The sequence below is a fragment of the Silurus aristotelis genome, assembly GCF_946808225.1.
Source record: "Silurus aristotelis genome assembly, chromosome: 26".
Lineage (NCBI taxonomy): Eukaryota > Metazoa > Chordata > Actinopteri > Siluriformes > Siluridae > Silurus > Silurus aristotelis.
This window is the reverse complement of record NC_139599.1, coordinates 11,370,925-11,391,869: the sequence shown is the minus strand read 5'-3', so window position 1 is coordinate 11,391,869 and position 20,945 is coordinate 11,370,925. Positions and strand designations below refer to the sequence as shown.

The 20,945-nt window shown below is 37.3% G+C and overlaps 2 protein-coding genes and 1 long non-coding RNA gene across 4 annotated transcripts in view; 1 reads left to right on the top strand and 2 right to left on the bottom strand.

Moving 5' to 3' along the window:
* cabp7b (calcium binding protein 7b) overlaps window positions 1-8,480 on the top strand; it is a 38,473-nt gene extending 29,993 nt beyond the window's left edge. The window contains exons 5-6 of one of the 2 annotated variants that reach the window (XM_083532017.1): window positions 3,638-3,761; window positions 7,644-8,480. In XM_083532017.1, coding sequence (XP_083388143.1) covers window positions 3,638-3,761; window positions 7,644-7,656 — 137 coding nt within the window. In that variant the 3' untranslated portion in view covers window positions 7,657-8,480. Of the gene's footprint in view, window positions 1-3,637; window positions 3,766-7,643 lie in introns of both variants that reach the window. The other variant, XM_083532018.1, reaches the window with a different exon arrangement.
* Window positions 764-1,496, bottom strand: LOC310720995. The gene is made up of 3 exons (XR_014531893.1): window positions 1,217-1,496; window positions 930-1,149; window positions 764-856 (listed from the first exon to the last, which is right to left on the bottom strand). It is a non-coding gene; the product is annotated as an uncharacterized lncRNA (long non-coding RNA).
* A 1,744-nt stretch (window positions 8,481-10,224) lies between the features above and the next one.
* On the bottom strand, window positions 10,225-19,572 carry zmat5 (zinc finger, matrin-type 5). Its single transcript, XM_083532044.1, has 5 exons — window positions 19,107-19,572; window positions 18,964-19,026; window positions 17,494-17,574; window positions 15,968-16,070; window positions 10,225-11,300 (listed from the first exon to the last, which is right to left on the bottom strand). The coding sequence occupies exons 1-5, from the start codon at window positions 19,231-19,233 to the stop codon at window positions 11,159-11,161; spliced, it is 516 nt and encodes a 171-aa protein (XP_083388170.1). The 5' UTR covers window positions 19,234-19,572; the 3' UTR covers window positions 10,225-11,158.
* Window positions 19,573-20,945: the final 1,373 nt, after the last annotated feature.

The window sequence follows — 20,945 nt, the reverse complement described above, 5'->3', positions numbered from 1 at the left end:
ACATATTGAATTCATACAAAGAAATCAGAACATTTAGGTATACAAGTTGAGTCATAATAAATAAAGTGAAATGACAGGGAATAAGTATTGAACACATGAAGATAAGGTGCAAAATGGCATAGAAAGCCAGGAGATCACCTGAAATCTGTCAGTATTGTGAGAGAAACCCTGCCCCCTATCAGTACTAATTGATATCAGCTGCTTTAGTCCTAATTGATGGCCTATAAAGGCTTCTCATTTCCCAGGAGGCACACAGGAAAGACTTCATGATGGGTAAAAACAAAGAACTCTCTCAAGATCTCCGTAATCTTATCGTTGAAAAGCATTTTGATGGGAATGGTTATAGGCACATTTCCAGAATGCTGAATGTTCCTGTGAGCACTGTGGGGGCCATTATCCGGAAATGGAAAGAGCATCAGTTCACCATAAACCGGCCACGATCAGGTGCTCCACGTAAGAACCCTGTCAGAGGAGTCCAAAGAATAATCGGGAGAGTTTGTCAAGAGCCAAGAACCACTCGGGCAGAACTTCAGGAAGACCATGCATCAGCAGGTACTGTTGTTTTAAAGAAAACTATAATCAATGCACTGAACCGCCATGGCATCCTTGCATGCTCACCACGCAAGACTCCATTGCTGAACAAAAAGCATGTTGAGGCTCAGTTAAAGTTTGCGAAAAAGCATTTGTAGAAGCCTGTGGATTATTGGGAGACTATAGTATGGTCAGATGAAAGCAAAATTGAACTTTTTGGCAGTCATTCTACACACCATATTTGGAGAAGAAATGGCACTGCCCACCACCCCAAGAACACCATACCAACAGTTAAGTTTGGGGGTGGAAGCATCATGGTTTGGGGCTGCTTTTCAGCCAGGGGTTCTGGCAAACTTTATATTATTGAAGGCAGGATGAATGGAGAAATATTCCGGGACATTCTGGATAAAAATCTGCTGCCATCTACCAGAAAGCTGAAAATGAAAAGAGGGTGGACATTTCAGCAAGACAATGATCCCAAACACAAGGCCAATAAAAACAATAAAGTGGTTTCAAAGAAAGAAAATCAAGTTGCTGGAATGGCCCAGTCAATCACCTGACCTAAATCCCATAGAAAATCTATGGAGAGAACTGAAGATCGAAGTTCATAAAAGGAACCTTCAAGATTTAAAGACCATTTGTGTGGAACAATGGGCCAGAATCACTCCTGAGCAATGCAGACGACTAGTCTCTCCATACAAGAGGCGTCTAGAAGCTGTAATCACCAACAAAGGCTTTTTTACAAAGTATTAAATAAAGTGTGTTCAATACTTATTCCCTGTTTCATTTCACTTTATTTATTATGACTCAATTTGTATACTTAAATGTTCTGATTTCTTTGTATGAATTCAATATTTGGCTTGATGGCTACATCTGGTGGAAATTTTGTGTCAATAGCCCACTTAAAAATCCCCTTACTGATAAAAAAAGCTGATGTGTCAAATACTTATTTTCCCCGCTGTATCTTCATGTTTCCCAGGCTTGACAAAATAATCATGACCATCCTGTTTAAAATGTGATACCCCTAAGCCTTTAATATATTGTGTTATGTAGCATTCTTGGCACTCTTTAGTTTACACCATAGGTTGTCGATCAGGTTTAAAACTGGGGACTGTGATTTTTTTAATTGATACTTTCATTTTGTAAGACTACAAATCCATTTAAGTTCTTGTCCATCCTGAAGAATTTGGCATATGTTTGGCATACCACATGTTAATGCCAATGTGAAACAGGATGCAATGTTTGAACAATTTTCCCTTGAAAAAGTGAAAAATACATTTCAAATATGACTTTGATACATTTCTATTTTAATTCATGGCAGATGCCATAACTTATTAGCAGATGCCTTTATTCAGAGCGACTTACAAAGTGCTTTGAAGTCTCCATCAGTAAATACATGCAATACTGGTTAATTAAGACACAGACTAAGAATACCATCTGTCTAAAACTCTGTTTTTTATATAAAATGCTGTGAAGGCGAAATGGACATGAGCTTACCCCAAGGTTGTGTGCCGTTACTGACGAGATCAGAGAGTTGTCCATAAAGATTAACACAATGATGAAGTGGAGATTAATCACCTGGGATGAAAAGCAATTTGTTTTTTTCTGGGATTAGGCTTCAGATGATGAGCTGCCATCCATGATAAGATATGTGCGAGACATGCTGAGATCCAAGCAGAAAGCTTGGATCTCTGTAGAGGGGAAAATAAAGCATCAGTTGAGTGTCATATGCATAGCGATTGTATGAAAACTTTTGTGAGGACATCACTTTGCCAAGAGATTGTGTATAAATAAACAGTAGATGACTGAGTACTGAGCCTTGTGGAACACCAGAGGAGAGTCTTCATAGAGCCGATGTGGATACTCTAACAAGTCACCTGATATGAACGATCTTCCAGGTAGAAAGAAATTATTGTCAAGCTGTGCTTTGAATTTAAAAACTCCCAAGGATTGATAAGAGTCATGCGGTTGACCATCTCAAATGCTGCGACCAGGTCATAGAGGATAAGGACTGATGACAGCTTGACAGATCTAACAGCTTGCAGCTTCTCAGTGACTGCCAGGATTGCAGTCTCTTTGAAGTGAAACCTGAAAGTATGGTGTAGGAGCTGAGGGAGAGGTAAGGGTCTGGAAGATTTTTTCCAAAGAAGGTGTCAAAATGTTCAACTGTCAGAGAGGATGTAGCAGAAGCAGGAGAATCATGTGGGTTAAGCAGAGAAAAATATGTGGAGTTTGATGATTCCAGCTTTTGTTCGTAGAAAACAGTCAGGTGAGAATTTAGACAGGAAAGCACAGTACAAGACCAGATCAATGTAAATATGTTATCTCTTACACTTTTACTATGTTACCTTCTGATAACAAGAAAAAGGGTGTGATGCCTTTCTCGGTTTAAAAGGTCCAAGGATGAGAAAAGGGAAGAGACAAAGGTATCTGTACATTCCTCCAGTGGTGAGGGGAAGAGTCAGGAAGGGATGAAAAGTAGAGAAAACAACATTGGAGGGAGGAAGAGAAGGAAGGTTTTGAGAAGTCAGAAAGAAAGACTGATAGGTTGATGCTGGGAAGAACAAAAAGGCTTCTTATTAATCTCTTAGATTAAACTACTGTGAAAACAAAAAAACTGCCCAGACAAGATTATTTGGACAAATGAAACCAAAATTAGCAGGAATAAAGCAAAAGCAGGAACGGCTCATGATACAAAGCACTGCACATTGTCTGAAAAAATGTTCACTGCCTATTAAATCCCACCCACTAACAGGTGCCATAATGAAGAGATAATCAGTGTTATTCACTGCACCGGACATAATGGTTTAATGTCATAATGCTATGCCTGATTGGTGTATATATATATATATATATATATATATATATATATATATATATATATATATATATATATATAGGGATTTTTACCCTACATTAATACTTGACTACTAATGCCCTTGTCACTGAGTGAGCACAATTTAGATTAAATTAAGCACAAAACATGGATGAGTGGCAGTTATCATTAAAGCACTTGAGGGTTACAAGTGGAATATGGAATGTTCAAAAAGTATATATATATTGGTGTACAATTTGGATCTTTCTCTTTCTCTCTCTTCCCTCATAGCAAGCCCCATGCAGCAAGTCAAGCACACATGTGTGCGAAAGAGCTTGATTTGTGCCTTCGCTATTGCATTCATCATCAGTGTAATGCTTATTGCAGCAAATCAGATGCTTCGACGTGGGATGAAGTGAGTGAGTCAACCTCCCCATCTTAGTATTCACTTCAGAAAATCTTTAACATTTACTTCTTTGTTCCCCATGTTGTTGTTTTTTTCATTGCTAACATACTGACCCTGTTGTAATGAGATATAAGGATGTGTGTAGGCTTTATGTAGTCCTGAACCCTTATGTAATTTTATATTAGTTTTATTATTAAAGTATTTTATAATAAAAAAAATTGTGAATAGTAATGCAAATAGTTATAGTCATATTATAGTATGTATGTATTATTTTTTATCATGGACCAGACACAACATCTATACTTCACTTAAACCTGATTAAAGTGACTCATGGTTTTGTAGCAGACAAAGAGAGGCAGCTTGATAAATTGTCATGGACTTGCAGAATCTCCGAGGGCTTTTCTGGAAACCCTGGTAGTAATCCAGAGTTGAGGTCATTACTCTGGCACACAGGGATAGCAAGGGTAGATCTATCCAAATCATAGCACAGCCAAAGGTCAAAACCAGCAAACACAGAACACACACTGAACATGAAGCAAGGAATATAAAACTCAACTAAGAAAAAGACAAGGATACAACAAACAATTGGTGTAGAGTTGCTGCACAAACACATTTTAAAAACTTTTAAAACTCATGAAATCAAATGTAAACTACAACACAAAAATCCAGGTAGATACACTACAAATCAGTTAAAAGTACACAAAAAAAGACAAATAACAAAAAACAGGTGGTAATCAAAATTATGATTAGTAGATTACAAGGATCTTCTTGGGTGCAGGGAATTCCAGTCGGCATCTCTCTGGTGTTGTTGCTGAAATATAAACCTTTGCATTTCTACATCTACATTTTAAGGAATTTATTTAAATAACATTTACATTGCAAACAGAATGATGTGTGTGGTGTCAAATAATACACAACATACATACAGTATCTCACATTTCGGCAACAATTTTAGTAGATCTTCTCAAGGGACGATACTATAGAAATGAAACTTAGATATATTTTAGAGTAGTCAGTATGCAGCTTGTATAGCAGCACAGATTTACTGTCCTTGGAAAATAACTCAACCCCACAGGTGCTCAATAGGGTTCAATCTATCACCTTCAGCTTCCTCAGCAAGGCATTTGTCATCTTGGTTGTGTGTTTGGGGTTGTTATTATATTGGAAAACTGCTGTTCGGTTTATTCTGAATGGAGTGCATCATGCTCTGCTTCAAAATGTCACAGTTCATGTTGGAATCCATGTTTCCCTTTATGAACTGCAGCTCCCCAGTACCAGCAGCACTCATGCACCCCAGACCATGATGCTACCATCACCATGCTTGAGTGTAGGCAAGACACAATTTTTCTCACAATGGTTCTCCTCACCAGGGCTTCACCACACACGCTGGACACCATCTGAGCCAAACAAGTTTGTCTTAGTTTCATCAGACCACAGGACATGGTTCCAGCATCATGCTTTTGGAAGGGTTGTCTTCAACTGTTTGCAGGCTTTCTTGTGAGCCAGCTTCAGAAGAGGCTTCCTTCCACTTCTGCAACCTCTAAAGCAATGCTGGCATCACTCATGCATCTGTTTTTATAAAGCTAGCTTGTGCACCTTCTTTGATTGACCATTGCCAGGTCTATTTCAATTGGAAACAGTCTTGAATAACCGTTGTACGACCCTGGCCACTGTACTGTACTCAGTTTCAGGGTGTTAACGATCTTCTTATAGCCTCGGCCAACATTTCAAAATCTCAGCGAATTCTTTGTCATGAAGTGCCATGTTGAACATCCAGTGGTCATTATGAGAGAATTGTACTCAAAACACCAAATTTTAACTGCTAATATTTGATACACAAATTTGTATGGTCCTGTCAAGCAGACAAAAACATGAACATGACGAATAGGACATGTGGCTTTGCATAGTTAGGCAACATACAGCTTTTTACTTTTGTTGCCAGCTATTTTGACAATAATGACTGTATGTTGAGTTATTTTTAAAGTACAGTAAATATGTACTGCTATACAAGCTGCACACTGACTACTTTAAAATATTTCCAAGTTTCATTTCTATAGTATTGTCCCTTGAGAAGATATACTAAAATGGTTGCTGAAATGTGAGGGGTGTACTCACTTTTGTGAGATACTGCACATAACATACATATATAACATAGCCCATTTTCAGCCTTGAGCAGGATATTCTTGGTTGGATGACTCTGTCATAAGGCATGTTCACAGATAACCAAGCAGAGGGCCAGACAAGATGGTTCTCACTGCATAACCAGTTCAATGGGTTTAGTTAGGGTGTACTGATAATAAACTATACATTTTTTATTTTATTTTTTTTGGGGGGGGGGGCAGTTTACAATGCATTACATCCTTACATATGCAATAATTGTTTTTAACCAAAATAATTTCTCCAATATTGATTCTCAGGTTTCTTCTCCACATATTAATACCTTTATTTTGTATCTAATATTTATGCTAGGTAATAAAAGTTAATGGCACATTACAAGCGACATATAATGATGGGAAAACTTTCCCTGATAAAATCAATTTTAAATGGCAGTAAATAGTAATCATGTGTGATGTGATGTATTTTAATTGAAGCATTAAATAATCTTATTATAAAATAAATACAGTAAATTAGTAAAGAGTGCTTTATATTAAATTCATTAATATTCAGAATTATTTTTGTAAAAATTCACCAGTCTGAATATGTCAGAATAAACATTATAATGCACTAAATTAAGATCTTCCATTCCTGTATAAATAGTTCTTCCAGTCAATTTTGTTTGATTTCTGAATCATGACAGACTAATCTAAATGAAATGAATGAGGTTAAATTGTGTTTTTTATAAAAACATATTTGAAGCTATAAAGACTGAGATTTGCATCAGCAGAGGTGCAGAACGTAAATAAAAACAGTAAAACATATTAAATTATTTATGAATTAATTAGCAGAATCAATTGAAGATTTATAAGACAGGCTTAATATAACTTACTAATATGATTTATTTTACTTTCTTAATGGATCCTTGTTAAACTGGCCAAAGCTATTTAGTCTATTTACTCTTTGGCCTGTATATTTAATAACAGATTGTAATGATGAAATACTACCTAATACCTACTTGAAACCCACTGAAATGGTCAAAAAAGATCAATGAATAAATAGAAGCAGGATTGACATCATATAAAAGCAAACTTAAAAAAAATAATAATATATACAGAAGCAATATTTTGTCTAATAATGTCTATGCATCCAGCCCTCACCTCAGTCTAATGCTTAAAATGCAGGTTTCACTTATTTATCGGTATGTAATTTTGGTCATTTTAGTTTCTTGTAATTTCAGTGCCTCACTAAAGAGAACAATGTGCTTATACAGTCCCCACTGAAAGTATTGCAAATGCATTAAAACCACAGCTTGCTAGGCTTTGTTTTTTTACTTTTTATTTATTTATTTATTTATTTATTTTTATATTGAATTCAGTCTTCACAAGCTCAAACCAAGGGTAGACATCAGAGCTATTAACTGTTTATACCAAATTTCAAAGTTGTGTGATCTGGCACTAAAGTGCAAAAAGTAGTGCAATGGAAACTAAAAATTCTGATCTGTCTTATTCAACTTTTGGGCTCAAACTCAAATGTGTATTGCAAAAAAATTAATTGCTGTGCAATTCCAATATTTTCAGAGGGAACTATATAATTTGTCCTATATAGTATGTCCAATAACTTACCGAGAATTGCTTGTGATTAAATAAAAAGACACTTTTTTATATGCATAGAAGTATAGTAGCATAATAGATTATAGAAGCATAATAGATTACATTATAAAGCATGTCTTCTGCAGTCACTCTCACTGTATGTAATGTATAAGTATGCAGTAACTTCCTTATTCTTATTTGTCAGGTGGCTGAGGTAGAGTAATAGAAGACAGTTCAAGAATGTTCACAATCACAGCATTATCATTTCTAAGCTAGTAACTGTAAAGCTCAGGTATGGCATACAGAAATACTAGCAAGGTTTTTCTTGAAGGTGCTACCTCTGAGTAGCTTACAGAACTGTTCTAGGTACTTAGTTGCAACCACTAGAACCTAGAATCTGGAACCTGGTTTAAGTTTGACCTGTGAATCATTGAGCAAATTATGTTTTGGTTTGATCACCATAACACTTTTAAAACTTGCAGTGTAAAGTTTTAAAACTAACCATCCAATTCTCATTTCCTATAAATCTACATTAGCAACCACATTTTTATAAAAAAAAATGTGTTGTCATGTTTTTTTACCCCCCAAATACTAGTTAGTTCTTACTCGAATAATTTAGTTAGTGCTGTGTAATGTTTGTAGGGTGTTCAGGAACTGTATTAAGTACAAATCTGTATTAATTATAATGTATATATCAGTAACCCTGAGAAATATCTGTGAGCAACAAATATAAGAGTGAAATATTTACAATAAAGCAGTATGGATTAAAGTAGGTTGTATGATCTACAGCATACAGCAGACATAAACTCTAATTCAATGTTTTTGTAATGTTAAAAATAAAAACCAAGCTAAATCCAGAACATTTACTTCCCTTCCAATTTTGTGAAATTGCAACCTAAATTGTGAAAAAAGAAGTTTAGCACATCTAATATTTTGCTATTCCTTCTTGCAAATGCATGCTTAGTATTTCAGAATGGATGGGCACAGAGATCTTCAGGTCATTCTACAGGTTTATGATTGGATTTTAATCTGGCTATTCTGAAATCTTACTACAAATATTCTGTCTTATTACTATTTAACAACTTTAAGTTCTTAAAAGTCCATGGCTTTTCTTGATTTTACCAAGATGTCAAAATTCTACAGGATTAGCTTTACTTAATTTGGGGTTAAGCAGTCGAAACACACCAATACTGTTACTGTACCAATTAGTATTTAACATCAGTTTGAATATAATGGGCTGATTTTTTATTTAGTTTTCTCTAATTTCTGCTTGTTTGTCACTTGATTTTTATAAGTTGCAGTTTCACAAGACATTTGAAAAGTATTCTAACATGGTTTAACATGGTTTAATTTTTCTCATCACAAAAATCTATTTATAGTCAAATTATGTCCAGAACAGTGGTTCTCAAAACATAGTTTCAGGGACCAGTTTAAAGCATAGCAAGATTTTGCCCTTTTTTTGTTACAATTTATAAGTAATATTAGCACAGAGATTCCTGGTTGTAATAACAAATTCTGATGCACTGTTTATCCACTATTTTATTTTATAAATAATATTATTATTATTTATTGATTATTTAAAAATATTTTCCTATATTTTTCTAAGTTACTTGCTGAAATTAATTATACAACATGCCTAACATTTTAGGTGCAAACAATAGTTTAGTTTAGCAAACTATAAAAATAGTTTAGCAAACCATGAATTCCATGTGCTGTTCTCCACATACTGATCATACTATACTACTGAGGTTTTTTTGATTGATGCAATCAATCAAAAGGTTTTTGCAGATGCACGTGTATGTAATGTTTAAACTAATATAATATATTGTGTAATGTTTGTCACAATTAGCATTTGTGCTTGAAATATGCAACTTATATGACAAATTACTGTAAAGTACTGTGACGCTTTATTTAATAAATTTTTATTTTAAAGTTGTCAGGACAACAAAATCCTAATTCATTTCCAAACATTCAATAGTAATAATATTTCCTCATTAATGTGAGCAATATTATTTAAACATGCATATTTTTGTTTTTTTATTAAACAGGTGAGATGGTTGTTGGCAGAAAATCTTTAGGAAATCATATAAAATGCAGTGGCTAGTTTTTTTCATACATTTCAATCTATATATTTAGCTGCAAATGTGATCAGGTTTTATATAGAGTTCAATCCATAACATCTTTAAATTAACAAAGATGTCATTATATGCTCACCATGTTAATATAACCACGTAAAAATATGACAGTATTGTTTCACCATGTACATCTGATGTGTGTAAACAGTATGGATACATACATATAAGGACTATAATCTTGTATTGTGTGAGAAATGTAGTGTGCTAATTTGTGGCAATGTTACTTTTAAACGTGAGCAACTTTATTAAATTGGTGGTGTTCATCAGTTGTTTTTATTGACTGAATTTTTTACTGAATTATTGCATGACAATAAAGCTATCCTGGAACTTTTTTAAGCATTTTTAAATATAATAAAAAAAAATTATTAAAAATAACAAGTAAATACATTTTAGCACTTACTGTTCATCATTAACAATGCGCATGAATATATAAGCCTGAATAACAATTCATTAGCAAATATACAATGTTCATCTGAGAAATAATTTATCTTTGGTCTGTTCTAATCAGGCCTGCAGACTATAATTAATTTCAGGTTCATTTTAAATGTATGAAAATAATATTTGTATATGTTTATATATTATAGCAAAGAGGTGGTGGTTGCCATATTATGCAAGTAAACCAGCCAAGCAGATCCTTAAAACAACTGAGGGTAAATTAAAACACTGGACTTTTAATCAAAGGCATCCGATACACAAGACATTGAAAAAAAAATAAATTGCCAAAGCATGGTAATGTCCTTTGAAATGCACTTGAAACAATGGTCAATTGAGCTATAGCGGCTGTAGAGCAGGACAGTTTATGTGTGGTGAAATAAATGCACAGCACACAACAGGAAAAGGCACTTCGACTTTAAAAGCAGGTAGACTGCTACTAAACTTTTACTGACACCCCAGTCCTATGTATCAACAAATTCTTAATGAATTCTCTCTTTTCTGTTTTTAAATATTTACCCACAGAGCTCATATTTAGAACTACTATAAATTATAGAACTATAACATTCCAAAAAACAACCCTGCAGTCTAAAATCTGAAACAATATTTATTCCAAAATTAGTAAAAAAAAAATAAATAAAAAAAAAAAACACACATGATGTATGACCAAACATATATGGACACCTCACCCTGACAACCATATATGATAATTCCCCAAACTTGCAGAAAGAAAATGTCTAGAATAAATTTTAATCCTTCCCTTTTCTGGAACTTTTCCTTTTTATTGAGGAGACAAAAGTTAAGTGTTAAAAAGCCCCTATGTACAAATCAAAATCTATAAAGACATGGTGTGCCAAGGTCAGTGCATGAGACTATTAGTGGCTTGCAAAGAGCCCTGACTTTACTGGACACTAGAGGCCAGAAGCTCAATCCTTCCCTAAGTAATGCTGTCTTGACTGAATGAGCCACACTGTAAAACCTCCCCAAAGAGTGGAGACTGTTCCAGCACCAAATGGGGGGCAAGTCTGTAATAATGGCTATGATTTTGGAATGGAATGTTCAAGAACAGATTGGGGTGTGATGGTCAGGGGGCCACAAACATTTGGTCATATAATGTATTACATTTGTATTGGACACACACATTCATTTGATTTCAGCCCCAGTCAGTATAGACTTCGTCTCTCCATCCTCCAGGATGCAGGGGCAGAAGGGATGGAGGGAGATCTGGGATGGAAAGCAGAAATGCTGGAACTTCAACACCTTTATTCACTTTTTTTTCCTCCACTTTTAAAACACTAAAACACAAAAAGACAAAGGTCATGTTAACACTTAATCTGCAAATCACTGATGAGGAGACATAAAAATAAATGTGTTTGTACACCATTTGTTCAATGAACTTATTGCTAAGATCAATTACCGTAATTTCCGCACTATAAAGCTAAAATAAAAATATTTGTAAAATTCAGTGGGTGTGGCTTATACAAGGGTGCCTTGTATAAGCCACACCCACTGAATTTTACAAATATTTTTATTTTTAACATAAATAAGCCGCACCTGTGTATAAGCTGCAGGTGTACACTAAAACTAATGAACTTTACACAGGCTTTACCGAAAGAGAGTGTCTGTTACACGGTGTAACGGGTGAAATATGTTGTGGCTCCTTTAAGAGCAGAGCGCCATTTTGGGAACAGCACGTCACTGCATTCTTCCGGTATTACTGCGTGTGTGTGTGTGTGTGCGCGTCTGAGGATTATGTGCTCATTATTTTCTGATGCTCATTTAACCCAGCCATTAGGGGGGCACAAGCCAGTGTACTCTTAGTGCCGGTCCCAAGCCCGGGTAAATGGGGAGGGTTGCGTTAGGAAGGGCATCCAGCGTAAAACATGTGCCAAATCAAATATGCGGATCACAAATGAGAATTTCATACCGGATCGGTCGAGGCCCGGGTTAACAACGACCGCCACAGGTATCGTTAGCCGACAGGGTACCGGTGGAAATTGGGCTACTGTTGGCCGAAGGAGGAGAAGGAGAGGAGGAAGGCGTCTACAGATACGGCAGGAAAAGGAGCAGTGTAGGAGAGTAGAGGTTCGGGTTGGTACTTTAAATGTTGGTACTATGACGGGTAAAGGGAGAGAGATAGCTGATATGATGGAGAGGAGAAAGGTAGATGTGTTGTGTGTTCAGGAGACCAAGTGGAAAGGGAGTAAGGCCAGGAACATTGGAGGTGGGTTTAAACTGTTTTATCATGGTGTGGATGGGAAGAGAAATGGTGTAGGGGTGATTCTGAAGGAAGAGTACAGTAAGAGTGTAGTGGAGGTGAAGAGAGTTTCTGATAGGGTGATGATCGTGAAGGTGGAAGTTGAAGGGATGATGATAAATGTCATCAGTGCCTATGCTCCACAAGTTGGCTGTGAGATGGAGGAGAAGGAAAGATTCTGGAGTGAATTAGATGAAGTGGTAGATGGTGTACCTAGGAAAGAACGATTGGTGATTGGGGCAGACTTTAATGGGCATGTAGGTGAAGGGAACAGAGGTGATGAGGAGGTGATGGGTAGGTATGGTTTTAAGGAGAGGAATGTGGAAGGGCAGATGGTGGTAGATTTTGCTAAAAGGATGGAAATGGCAGTGGTGAACACGTATTTTAAGAAGAAGGAGGATCATAGGGTGACGTATAAGAGTGGAGGAAGGTGCACACAGGTGGATTATCTTCTGTGTAGGAGATGCAACCTGAAGGAGATTGGAGACTGTAAGGTGTTGGCGGGGGACAGTGTAGCTAGACAGCATCGAATGGTGGTCTGTAGGATGGTTTTGGAGGCGAAGAAGAAGAGGAGGAAAGTAAGGTTTGAAAGAAGAATAAGATGGTGGAAACTGAAGGAGGAAGAGTGTAGTGTGAGGTTCAGGGAAGAGGTCAGACAGGGGCTTGGTGGTGGTGAAGAGGTGCCGGATGATTGGGCAACTACTGCAGGAGTGATGAGGGAGGCAGCTAGAAAAGTACTTGGTGTGACATCTGGAAATAGAAAGCAAGACAAGGAGACGTGGTGGTGGAATGAGGAAGTGCAGGAGAGCATTAGGGGAAAGAGATTGGCAAAACAGAAGTGGGATCGACAGAGTGATGAGAAAAGTAGGCAGGAGTACAAGGAGATGCGGCAGCAGGTTAAAAGGGATGTGGCGAAAGCCAAGGAAAAGGCATATGAGGAACTGTATAAGAGGTTGGACACTAAGGAAGGAGAAAAGGATTTATACCGATTGGCCAAGCAGAGGGACCGAGCTGGGAAGGATGTACTGCAAGTTAGAGCAATAAAGGATGGAGAGGGAAATGTGTTGACTAGTGAGGAGAGTGTGTTGAGAAGATGGAGGGAGTATTTTGAGCAGCTGATGAATGAGGAAAATCAGAGAGGAAGAAGGTTGGAGGATGTGGAGTTGGTGAAGCAGGATGTAGATAGGATTAGTAAGGAGGAAGTGAGAGCAGCGATTAAGAGGATGAAGAATGGAAAGTCGGTTGGACCAGATGACATACCGGTAGAAGCGTGGAGATGTTTAGGAGAGATGGCAGTGGAGTTTTTAACCAGATTGTTTAACAGGATTCTGGAAGGGGAGAGGATGCCTGAGGAATGGAGAAGGAGTGTGCTGGTACCGATCTTTAAGCATAAGGGAGATGTGCAAACCTGCAGTAACTACAGGGGAATTAAGTTGATCAGTCACACCATGAAGTTATGGGAAAGAGTAGTGGAAGCCAGGCTGAGAGAAGAGGTGACCATCTGTGAGCAACAGTATGGTTTCATGCCGAGGAAGAGCACCACAGATGCCTTATTTGCTTTGAGGATGTTGATGGAGAAGTATAGAGAAGGACAGAAGGAGCTGCATTGTGTATTTGTGGATTTAGAGAAAGCGTACGACAGGGTGCCGAGAGAGGAGTTGTGGTATTGTATGAGGAAGTCAGGTGTGTCAGAAGTATTTGAGGGTGGTGCAGGACATGTATGAGGACAGTGTGACGGCAGTAAAGTGTGCAGTAGGTACGACAGACTGGTTCAGGGTGAAGGTTGGACTACATCAAGGATCGGCCCTGAGCCCTTTCCTGTTTGCAGTGGTGATGGACAGGTTGACGGACGAGGTCAGACAGGAGTCTCCCTGGACTATGATGTTTGCAGATGATATTGTGATTTGTGGTGAGAGTAGAGAGCAGGTTGAGAAGAGCCTGGAGAGGTGGAGATATGCGCTGGAGAGAAGGGGAATGAAAGTCAGTAGGTGTAAGACAGAGTACATGTGTGTGAATGAGAGGGAGGGCAGTGGAGTGATGCGGTTGCAGGGTGAAGAGGTGAAGAAGGTGGAGGAGTTCAGGTACCTGGGGTCAACAGTGCAAAGTAATGGAGAGTGTGTTAGGGAAGTAAAGAAAAGAGTGCAGGCAGGGTGGAGTGGGTGGAGAAGAGTGACAGGAGTGATTTGTGATAGAAGAGTATCTGCAAGAATGAAAGGGAAAGTTTATAGGACTGTGGTGAGACCTGCGATGTTGTATGGATTAGAGACAGTGGCATTGAGTAAAAGACAGGAGGTGGAGCTGGAGGTAGCAGAGCTGAAGATGTTGAGGTTTTCGTTGGGAGTGACGAGGATGGACAAGATTAGAAATGAGTTTATTAGAGGGACAGCACATGTAGGATGTTGTGGTGACAAGGTGAGGGAGGCGAGATTGAGATGGTTTGGACATGTGCAGAGAAGGGACATGAATTATATTGGTAGAAAAATGCTGAAGATGGAGCCACCAGGTAGGAGGAAAAGAGGAAGGCCAAGGAGGAGGTTCATGGATGTGGTGAGGGAAGACATGCAGGTAGTTGGTGTAAAAGAGGCAGATATAGAGGACAGGGTGGTATGGAGACGGATGATCCGCTGTGGCGACCCCTAATGGGAGCAGCCGAAAGAAGAAGAAGAAGATTTTCTGATGCTCATTTCTATGTTTCTTTGACTAACCCATAACGCTGTTGCCAAGAAAAATGGAAAAAAAAGCACGCGTTTTGGAAACCTGTCTGTGCTTGTATGATTTCATTTGCAACTGGAGTTAGCGAGCTCTCCCTTCACCCAGACTCAACGCGTTACAACGGCTTGTATCTAAACAGTAGCCTACCAAGTAAGTCATTGTTCACTGTCTTCCTCCTTCCTTTCACAACTACAGTATTTCTCTGGGGAGTTTATCTTTTGTCATCATCGTGCGTTTAAAAATCAACACCGGTGGAAGTTTTCTCCCGAAGCCGTGCAGCTCAGAACACAGGTGAAGTGCGTTTTTTCGTTTCCGTTCGGGAATTTCATTGGTCTAATGTTATAGGGCTCAGTTGTTTGGCTTGAAGCTTGTGAAACCGGGAAAAACCCAGGAAAAATTAATAAATTAGTTGTTTAAGCCGCGGGGTTCAAAACGTGGGAAAAAAAGTAGCGGCTTATATTCCGATAGTCCGAAAAATACGGTAAATATTAATTAGATGTAAATAAGTGGTTCCTACAGTATAAGTTTACAAAGAATCAAACAAAAGCAAATTAAAGCCATCAGTTGGAATGTATGTTAACAAGCATCCCAAAATCATGTTATGACTTCCAGTAATGTATCCAAATAAAAGTAATCAAGATCTTCTTATAATATTTAATATTATATAAACCTTTTTGTTTTATTTATTTTAAGAGAAATGCTAAAAAAAAGAAAGGCTGATCATTGTACTGCTTTTAAGTTAACGAACTTGATCTACAGATGTTCAGATGTAGTACATGGTATGCTGGTACATGGAAAATCTGCTCCAGGCCATGTCAGTTCAGGTGTCTCCTTTATTTCTGAATATAAAACTGTAAATGCTACTGCCAAAATATAATTTAGACCTTTCTAAATGCCTTCTAGTAATTAAAATCTCTACCAACACATTGACTTTATTCAGTTGCACTTTGACATGTCAAGCTATCATGCTTTTCCATGAAATGCAGTACATACTTTCCTGATGACTGCGCTGCCCTCTTCTCTCTCCTGGACAGCCATTCCTCTAGTGAAGTGGTGGATTCCTCTCGGTCCACATCCTCCCCCTGCTGTCTTTCTTCTGATAATAAATTGGAAAAAAAATCAAAAAATTGATTTACCGGTTAGTGGATTTTTGAATATACAGGAGAAAAAACAGAAGCAGTGTTCTGCCTTGGTAAGTTGCTAAACAGTAGCTCTCACCTCCCCACTCGATGTCTCGAAAGCTATAGCAATTCTGACCAATACTTATCTTTAAGTTAACAAAGCCACCTGCATCTCAATGCAGCCACATTCCAATTATTTGTACTTGTCTAAACCCTATACAAAGCCCAATATAATCTTATTTTATTACAATAAATATATTGTGATTTCATAAGTTGTTCTTTTAATATAATATTATTTGTTAAAATTTCACCAAGGTGCTAAAATGTCATTACAAATATTGCCATCAAAAAAAGAATAGCTGTGAGAATGAGCTGTATATTTCACTTACACCCTGACCTTTGTGATCAGAGTTCACACATTATTTCTGCTGGAGGAATGATGTCAAACATTTATGTATTTGTTTTCAGGCAGAAATGTCCTGTAAATTCTCTCTTATCATTTCCAACTTTTATTATTTTGCATTTAAAATGTAATTTCTTTAAATTTTGAGGTTGCTACCAGACATTATTGAGAGTGGTACATGATACAAATCAGCTTGTCAAGCTTATTTCCAACCTGTGTAACCATCTGGAGCAATTAATTTTATGCATCACCTGCCAACTTGTAAGACTTAATGGGTCTCAAGTTGCTTTCATTCATTTTGCAATGACAAAGTTCTTGTAAACTGGGAGTGTGTGCCAGCAGATGGTCTGATCAGACAGAAGCTGCTGAGTGGCAGACACCAGAAACTTTTTAGGTGCGACAAAGTACATAAGAGAAATACGGAAATAATATCCTTTTGACTCTCCACATATTTAAATTAGTACAGATGCAACTATGAAAGTGACTTTTTGTAGTATGATTAATTATCATTCAAGCTCAAAATTCTCAGTCTGCACAGTCATGTTCTTCTCTTCCAGTGAAAGCAGGTTTAGGTATGTTGCGCTCAACCCCACTCACAACACTCACATTTGCCTAAATGTCCTTTTTCAAATTAAAAATAACACCGAATTGGATGACACATCATCCAAAAGTATTTAAACATCTGACACCTGTTTGTTGTTTCTCCCAAAAAGGTTGACACATACAATTGTCTTTAAAAGTAATAACATTTGGTTTTCCCTGCACTCGAAATAAGAGGCTTAAGCATACTCTAGAATGGCCAGGCCCCTGTGCACAAAGCAATAAAGACATGTTGAGATGAACTGGAATTATGAGGTCTTCTGACTTAACAATGCCGGACTACACTAATGCTCTTGTGGCTGAATGAGGTCAGGTCCACACAGCACATTTCAAAATCTAGCTCAGATTATTTGTAGAGGGTAAAGATAAATAAAAAAAAAATATAAGAATCTCACTGTGAATATGTTGCTCCAAATTTTTCATATCCTGTTCAGACATGTGTGAGTACCGGCAGCTAGGGCCGAATACACACTGACCTGAAAGGGAGACAGGGTATATTGTTCATTATTAGATTACAATAAAACACAAGAAAATACGACACAGTTGTTACATAATTCCCACTTGTTCCCACTTGAGATATGGCCTTGTTTTGTTTTGCACTGAAGCTAAAACAGCAAAAAGTTCACATGTAGATAAATCATGTGAGAACTTTTACAGTCTTTATTAATATAGCAACCAACAAAATTCAAGTGAAATACAAACTGAAACATTTTAGAAAAATCGGGTGTGACTTTGTTTAGAATTAAATAATCACAATCAAACTGTTCAAAGGCAGTTATAAAAACCATCAATACTAAAAGAAGACAAGATGAAAACTTGGCAGGATGTCTGAGACTTAGGCAACATTAAAGAGGCTGAAGAAATATCTGGAAAGTACTGGTCACAACAAGTAACAATAATCTTTCATATTGTTCATGTCTGGGCTAAGGGTAGATTGGATAAAATTGAGGAAAGAAAATCAAACCCCACCTTAATCCATCTAAATATTTTTTGGTCTGATGAGACCAAGGAAGAACTTTCTGGACACAATTCTAAAAGATATGTTTGACCAAAACCAGACGAGTACCTCCCAAAAACCATACGCATGATACAGCTTGGTGGCACTGCTACATCTATTTTAGCACAAAACATCTGGAGCTCTGAAATTACAGTAGTCCACCTTCCGATCTGACCCAAAGTGAACGCTTAAAAAAAAAATGGTCAAGAAATGGCCCAGTCAGAGCACTGATCTTAAATCCAATGTAATCTGTGGGATTAATTGAGGCGCTGAACAAACGATCTTCTCGCTGATAGATCGGAAGCGTCTTTGCATGGAATATTTTATTTTGTTTTCAAATTAAATCATGATGCATTAAGATTGCACCCAATTCTACATTTAAGCTCCCATCACTAAACAGCACACCTCAACACCTTAACAATGATGTAACCAGAATGAATAGACATTAGGTGTCATCCAGAGGAGGATAGGTTCCTGTTTGAGTTTGCTTCCTCTCAAGGTTTCTTCAAGGGTTTAGGTCAGCACTTACTGTTCATTAGGGACAGACATATACAAATGAAACTCATAAAAATGTATAAATCTATTTATCTCTGTAAAGCTGCTATGGGACGATGTAAATTGTTAAAATTGCTTTAAAAATACAACTGAATTAAAATAAATTCTGGTGTTTTTTTTACCTATTAAAAATTTAAATTTTCGGTTGCTGAAACACAATGAAAGCAGAAAACTATAAAGCATTATTTTTCAATTTTATTGAATTTCAACGGAGATGTTCAGACTTTTTATTGTCCATTCTTTGTCTGGTCACACGATCTATGAGGACATCATCAAACCACCCACTGTACCAAATCCTCCTGGAGCTCTTTACCTGTCTGTAGAAACTTCCTGCATGGCTGTTTTGCTCTCTCGTCCTGAAGAATCGCAGCCGCATCTATAATACAGATGATCTGAGTATCAGATAAAACATACAGGAATCGAGGAAGCGGGGAAATGACTGGGTTCATGTTTTACCTCGGAAATGATCAAACCAGGCTTTTTTGGCTCTGTGGTGCTGAACGCCGTTCAGATGTTTCTTTCTGTTGTGTAATGTGTCCTGAAAGCTGCGATCACAGTAATCACAGTGATAGCGCTTTCCCATTCCTCTTCAACACGTGTAATGTTTCAGAAAGATATGTTAACAGTTGATATGACCAGGACTTTAAACGGAGCCCTCTCCCGACTGTACTTCTCCTACAGCGATAAAGAAAACGCACCCCCAACTTGGAATTCCTACTCTAATGGACTTCTCACATCCGAGTTTCTTCTAGTTCCGCAAAGTCACGAGTTTGTAGCGCTTCTTACCAGACACATTCGCTGGGTCATATAAAGATCAAATGTTTAATTCGAGGGAAAAAATTAACAAATCTCACCACAGTTCATTAACTCGACGCAAACAAATGACGAACACGGAAGTCCGACGTCCCCCAGCCAATCCGAGAGCAGGATATAGTGTGAGCGCATCATGGTCGCAATGCGCATGCTCTGAAATCTTCTTTACCGCTGTGTACAGTGTTCTCTGGTGGATTGTTTTAATTCCCTATAAAGCGACCAATAAAAACTCAATTCATTCTGTCCTGGACAAAGACAGTTTATATCTCAATATGGTTTTCTCAATATGTCTCACCAGAGTACCGGCAAAAATATTGTCAGGGTGTTTTCTCAATCTGATTACTTTTATTTGTTTTCCTCCTTTTTAGTTAATAATTGTTGAAAAGGTTTAAATAAAAGTAAAATTGCACGATAAGTCTAATTTATTTTTTATTTTTATAAGGAAACGGACATGGAACACACAATAACAATGAATAAATACGTAATAAATGAAAGAAAAAACAGACTCTTTTCTGCTTAAGCTTGTGAAGTGTGTTTGTTTTGCATAGTGGAAAGGCATCCTGCACCTATGCTAAAACATTTTTTACAAGTTTTAGAGCAACACATGCAATGGAATGCTGCTGCAATGTAGACTATGTCTGTATCCTGAGCTGCAAAAAGTAGAAATTTTCAGAAAGTCTGTTTAAGTAGGTTGATTAACATTAAATTAAAAAAAACTGAATGCACAGCCAGCACCTCTGATCTATAGATAGGATTGTGGAATATTAAATCTCTCATGTCAAAAGCGCTGACTATAAACAAAATTATTACCGACCAGGAGTTTAATGTAATGTGTTTGACAGAAACGTGGAATAAACCAAACAAATATCTGGCATTAAATAAAGCGAGTCCTCCTGGGTAGACTTACATACACCAGCCCCGTCTAAATGGCAGAGGAGGCGAAGTCGCAGCTATTTATATTAATAATAATCTAAATGTCACACAAAAAACTAAACACAAATGTAACACATTCAAAGTTCTTTACACCAACATAAAATATTCAGTGTCCGAAAGCAGGTCCAGTCAGTCAATTCCATTAATTATTATTTATAGACCCCCAGGGCCCTACTCTGATTTTCTTATCGAATTAGCAGATTTCATCACAAATGTTGCTATTAATTAGATCTCCGTCTGACCCCGCAGAGATCGACTGGGCTACTGAATACCTAGAATCAATGTTCAGTTACCCTCTAGATCAGGGGTCACCAACCTTTTTGAAACTGAGAGCTTGGGTACCGATTAATGTAAAGGGCTACAAGTTTGATACACACTTCTGAAATAACAAATTTGCTTAATTTATTTTAATTATATGTTTTATCTGTTTAAATTCACACCAATGCAAGTGTGATTTAAAAAAGAATAGCAACAAAAAAATTAGATGCAGCTTACTGGTAAGTGGCGCTATGGTAAGCTATTTTTAGAAAAGGCCCTCGGGCGACTCAT

What these genes read in the sequence shown, in the direction of transcription:
- zmat5 (XM_083532044.1), bottom strand. Translation starts at nt 19,233, where the DNA reads ATGGGAAAGCGCTATCACTGTGATTACTGTGATCGCAGCTTTCAGGAC. An exon ending in CTGGTTTGATCATTTCCGAG is followed by an intron (nt 19,027 to 19,106) that starts GTAAAACATGAA and finishes TCTGTATTATAG; the next exon opens with ATGCGGCTGCGATTCTTCAG. An exon ending in GCAGCGCAGTCATCAGGAAA is followed by an intron (nt 11,301 to 15,967) that starts GTATGTACTGCA and finishes TTTGTGTTTTAG; the next exon opens with TGTTTTAAAAGTGGAGGAAA.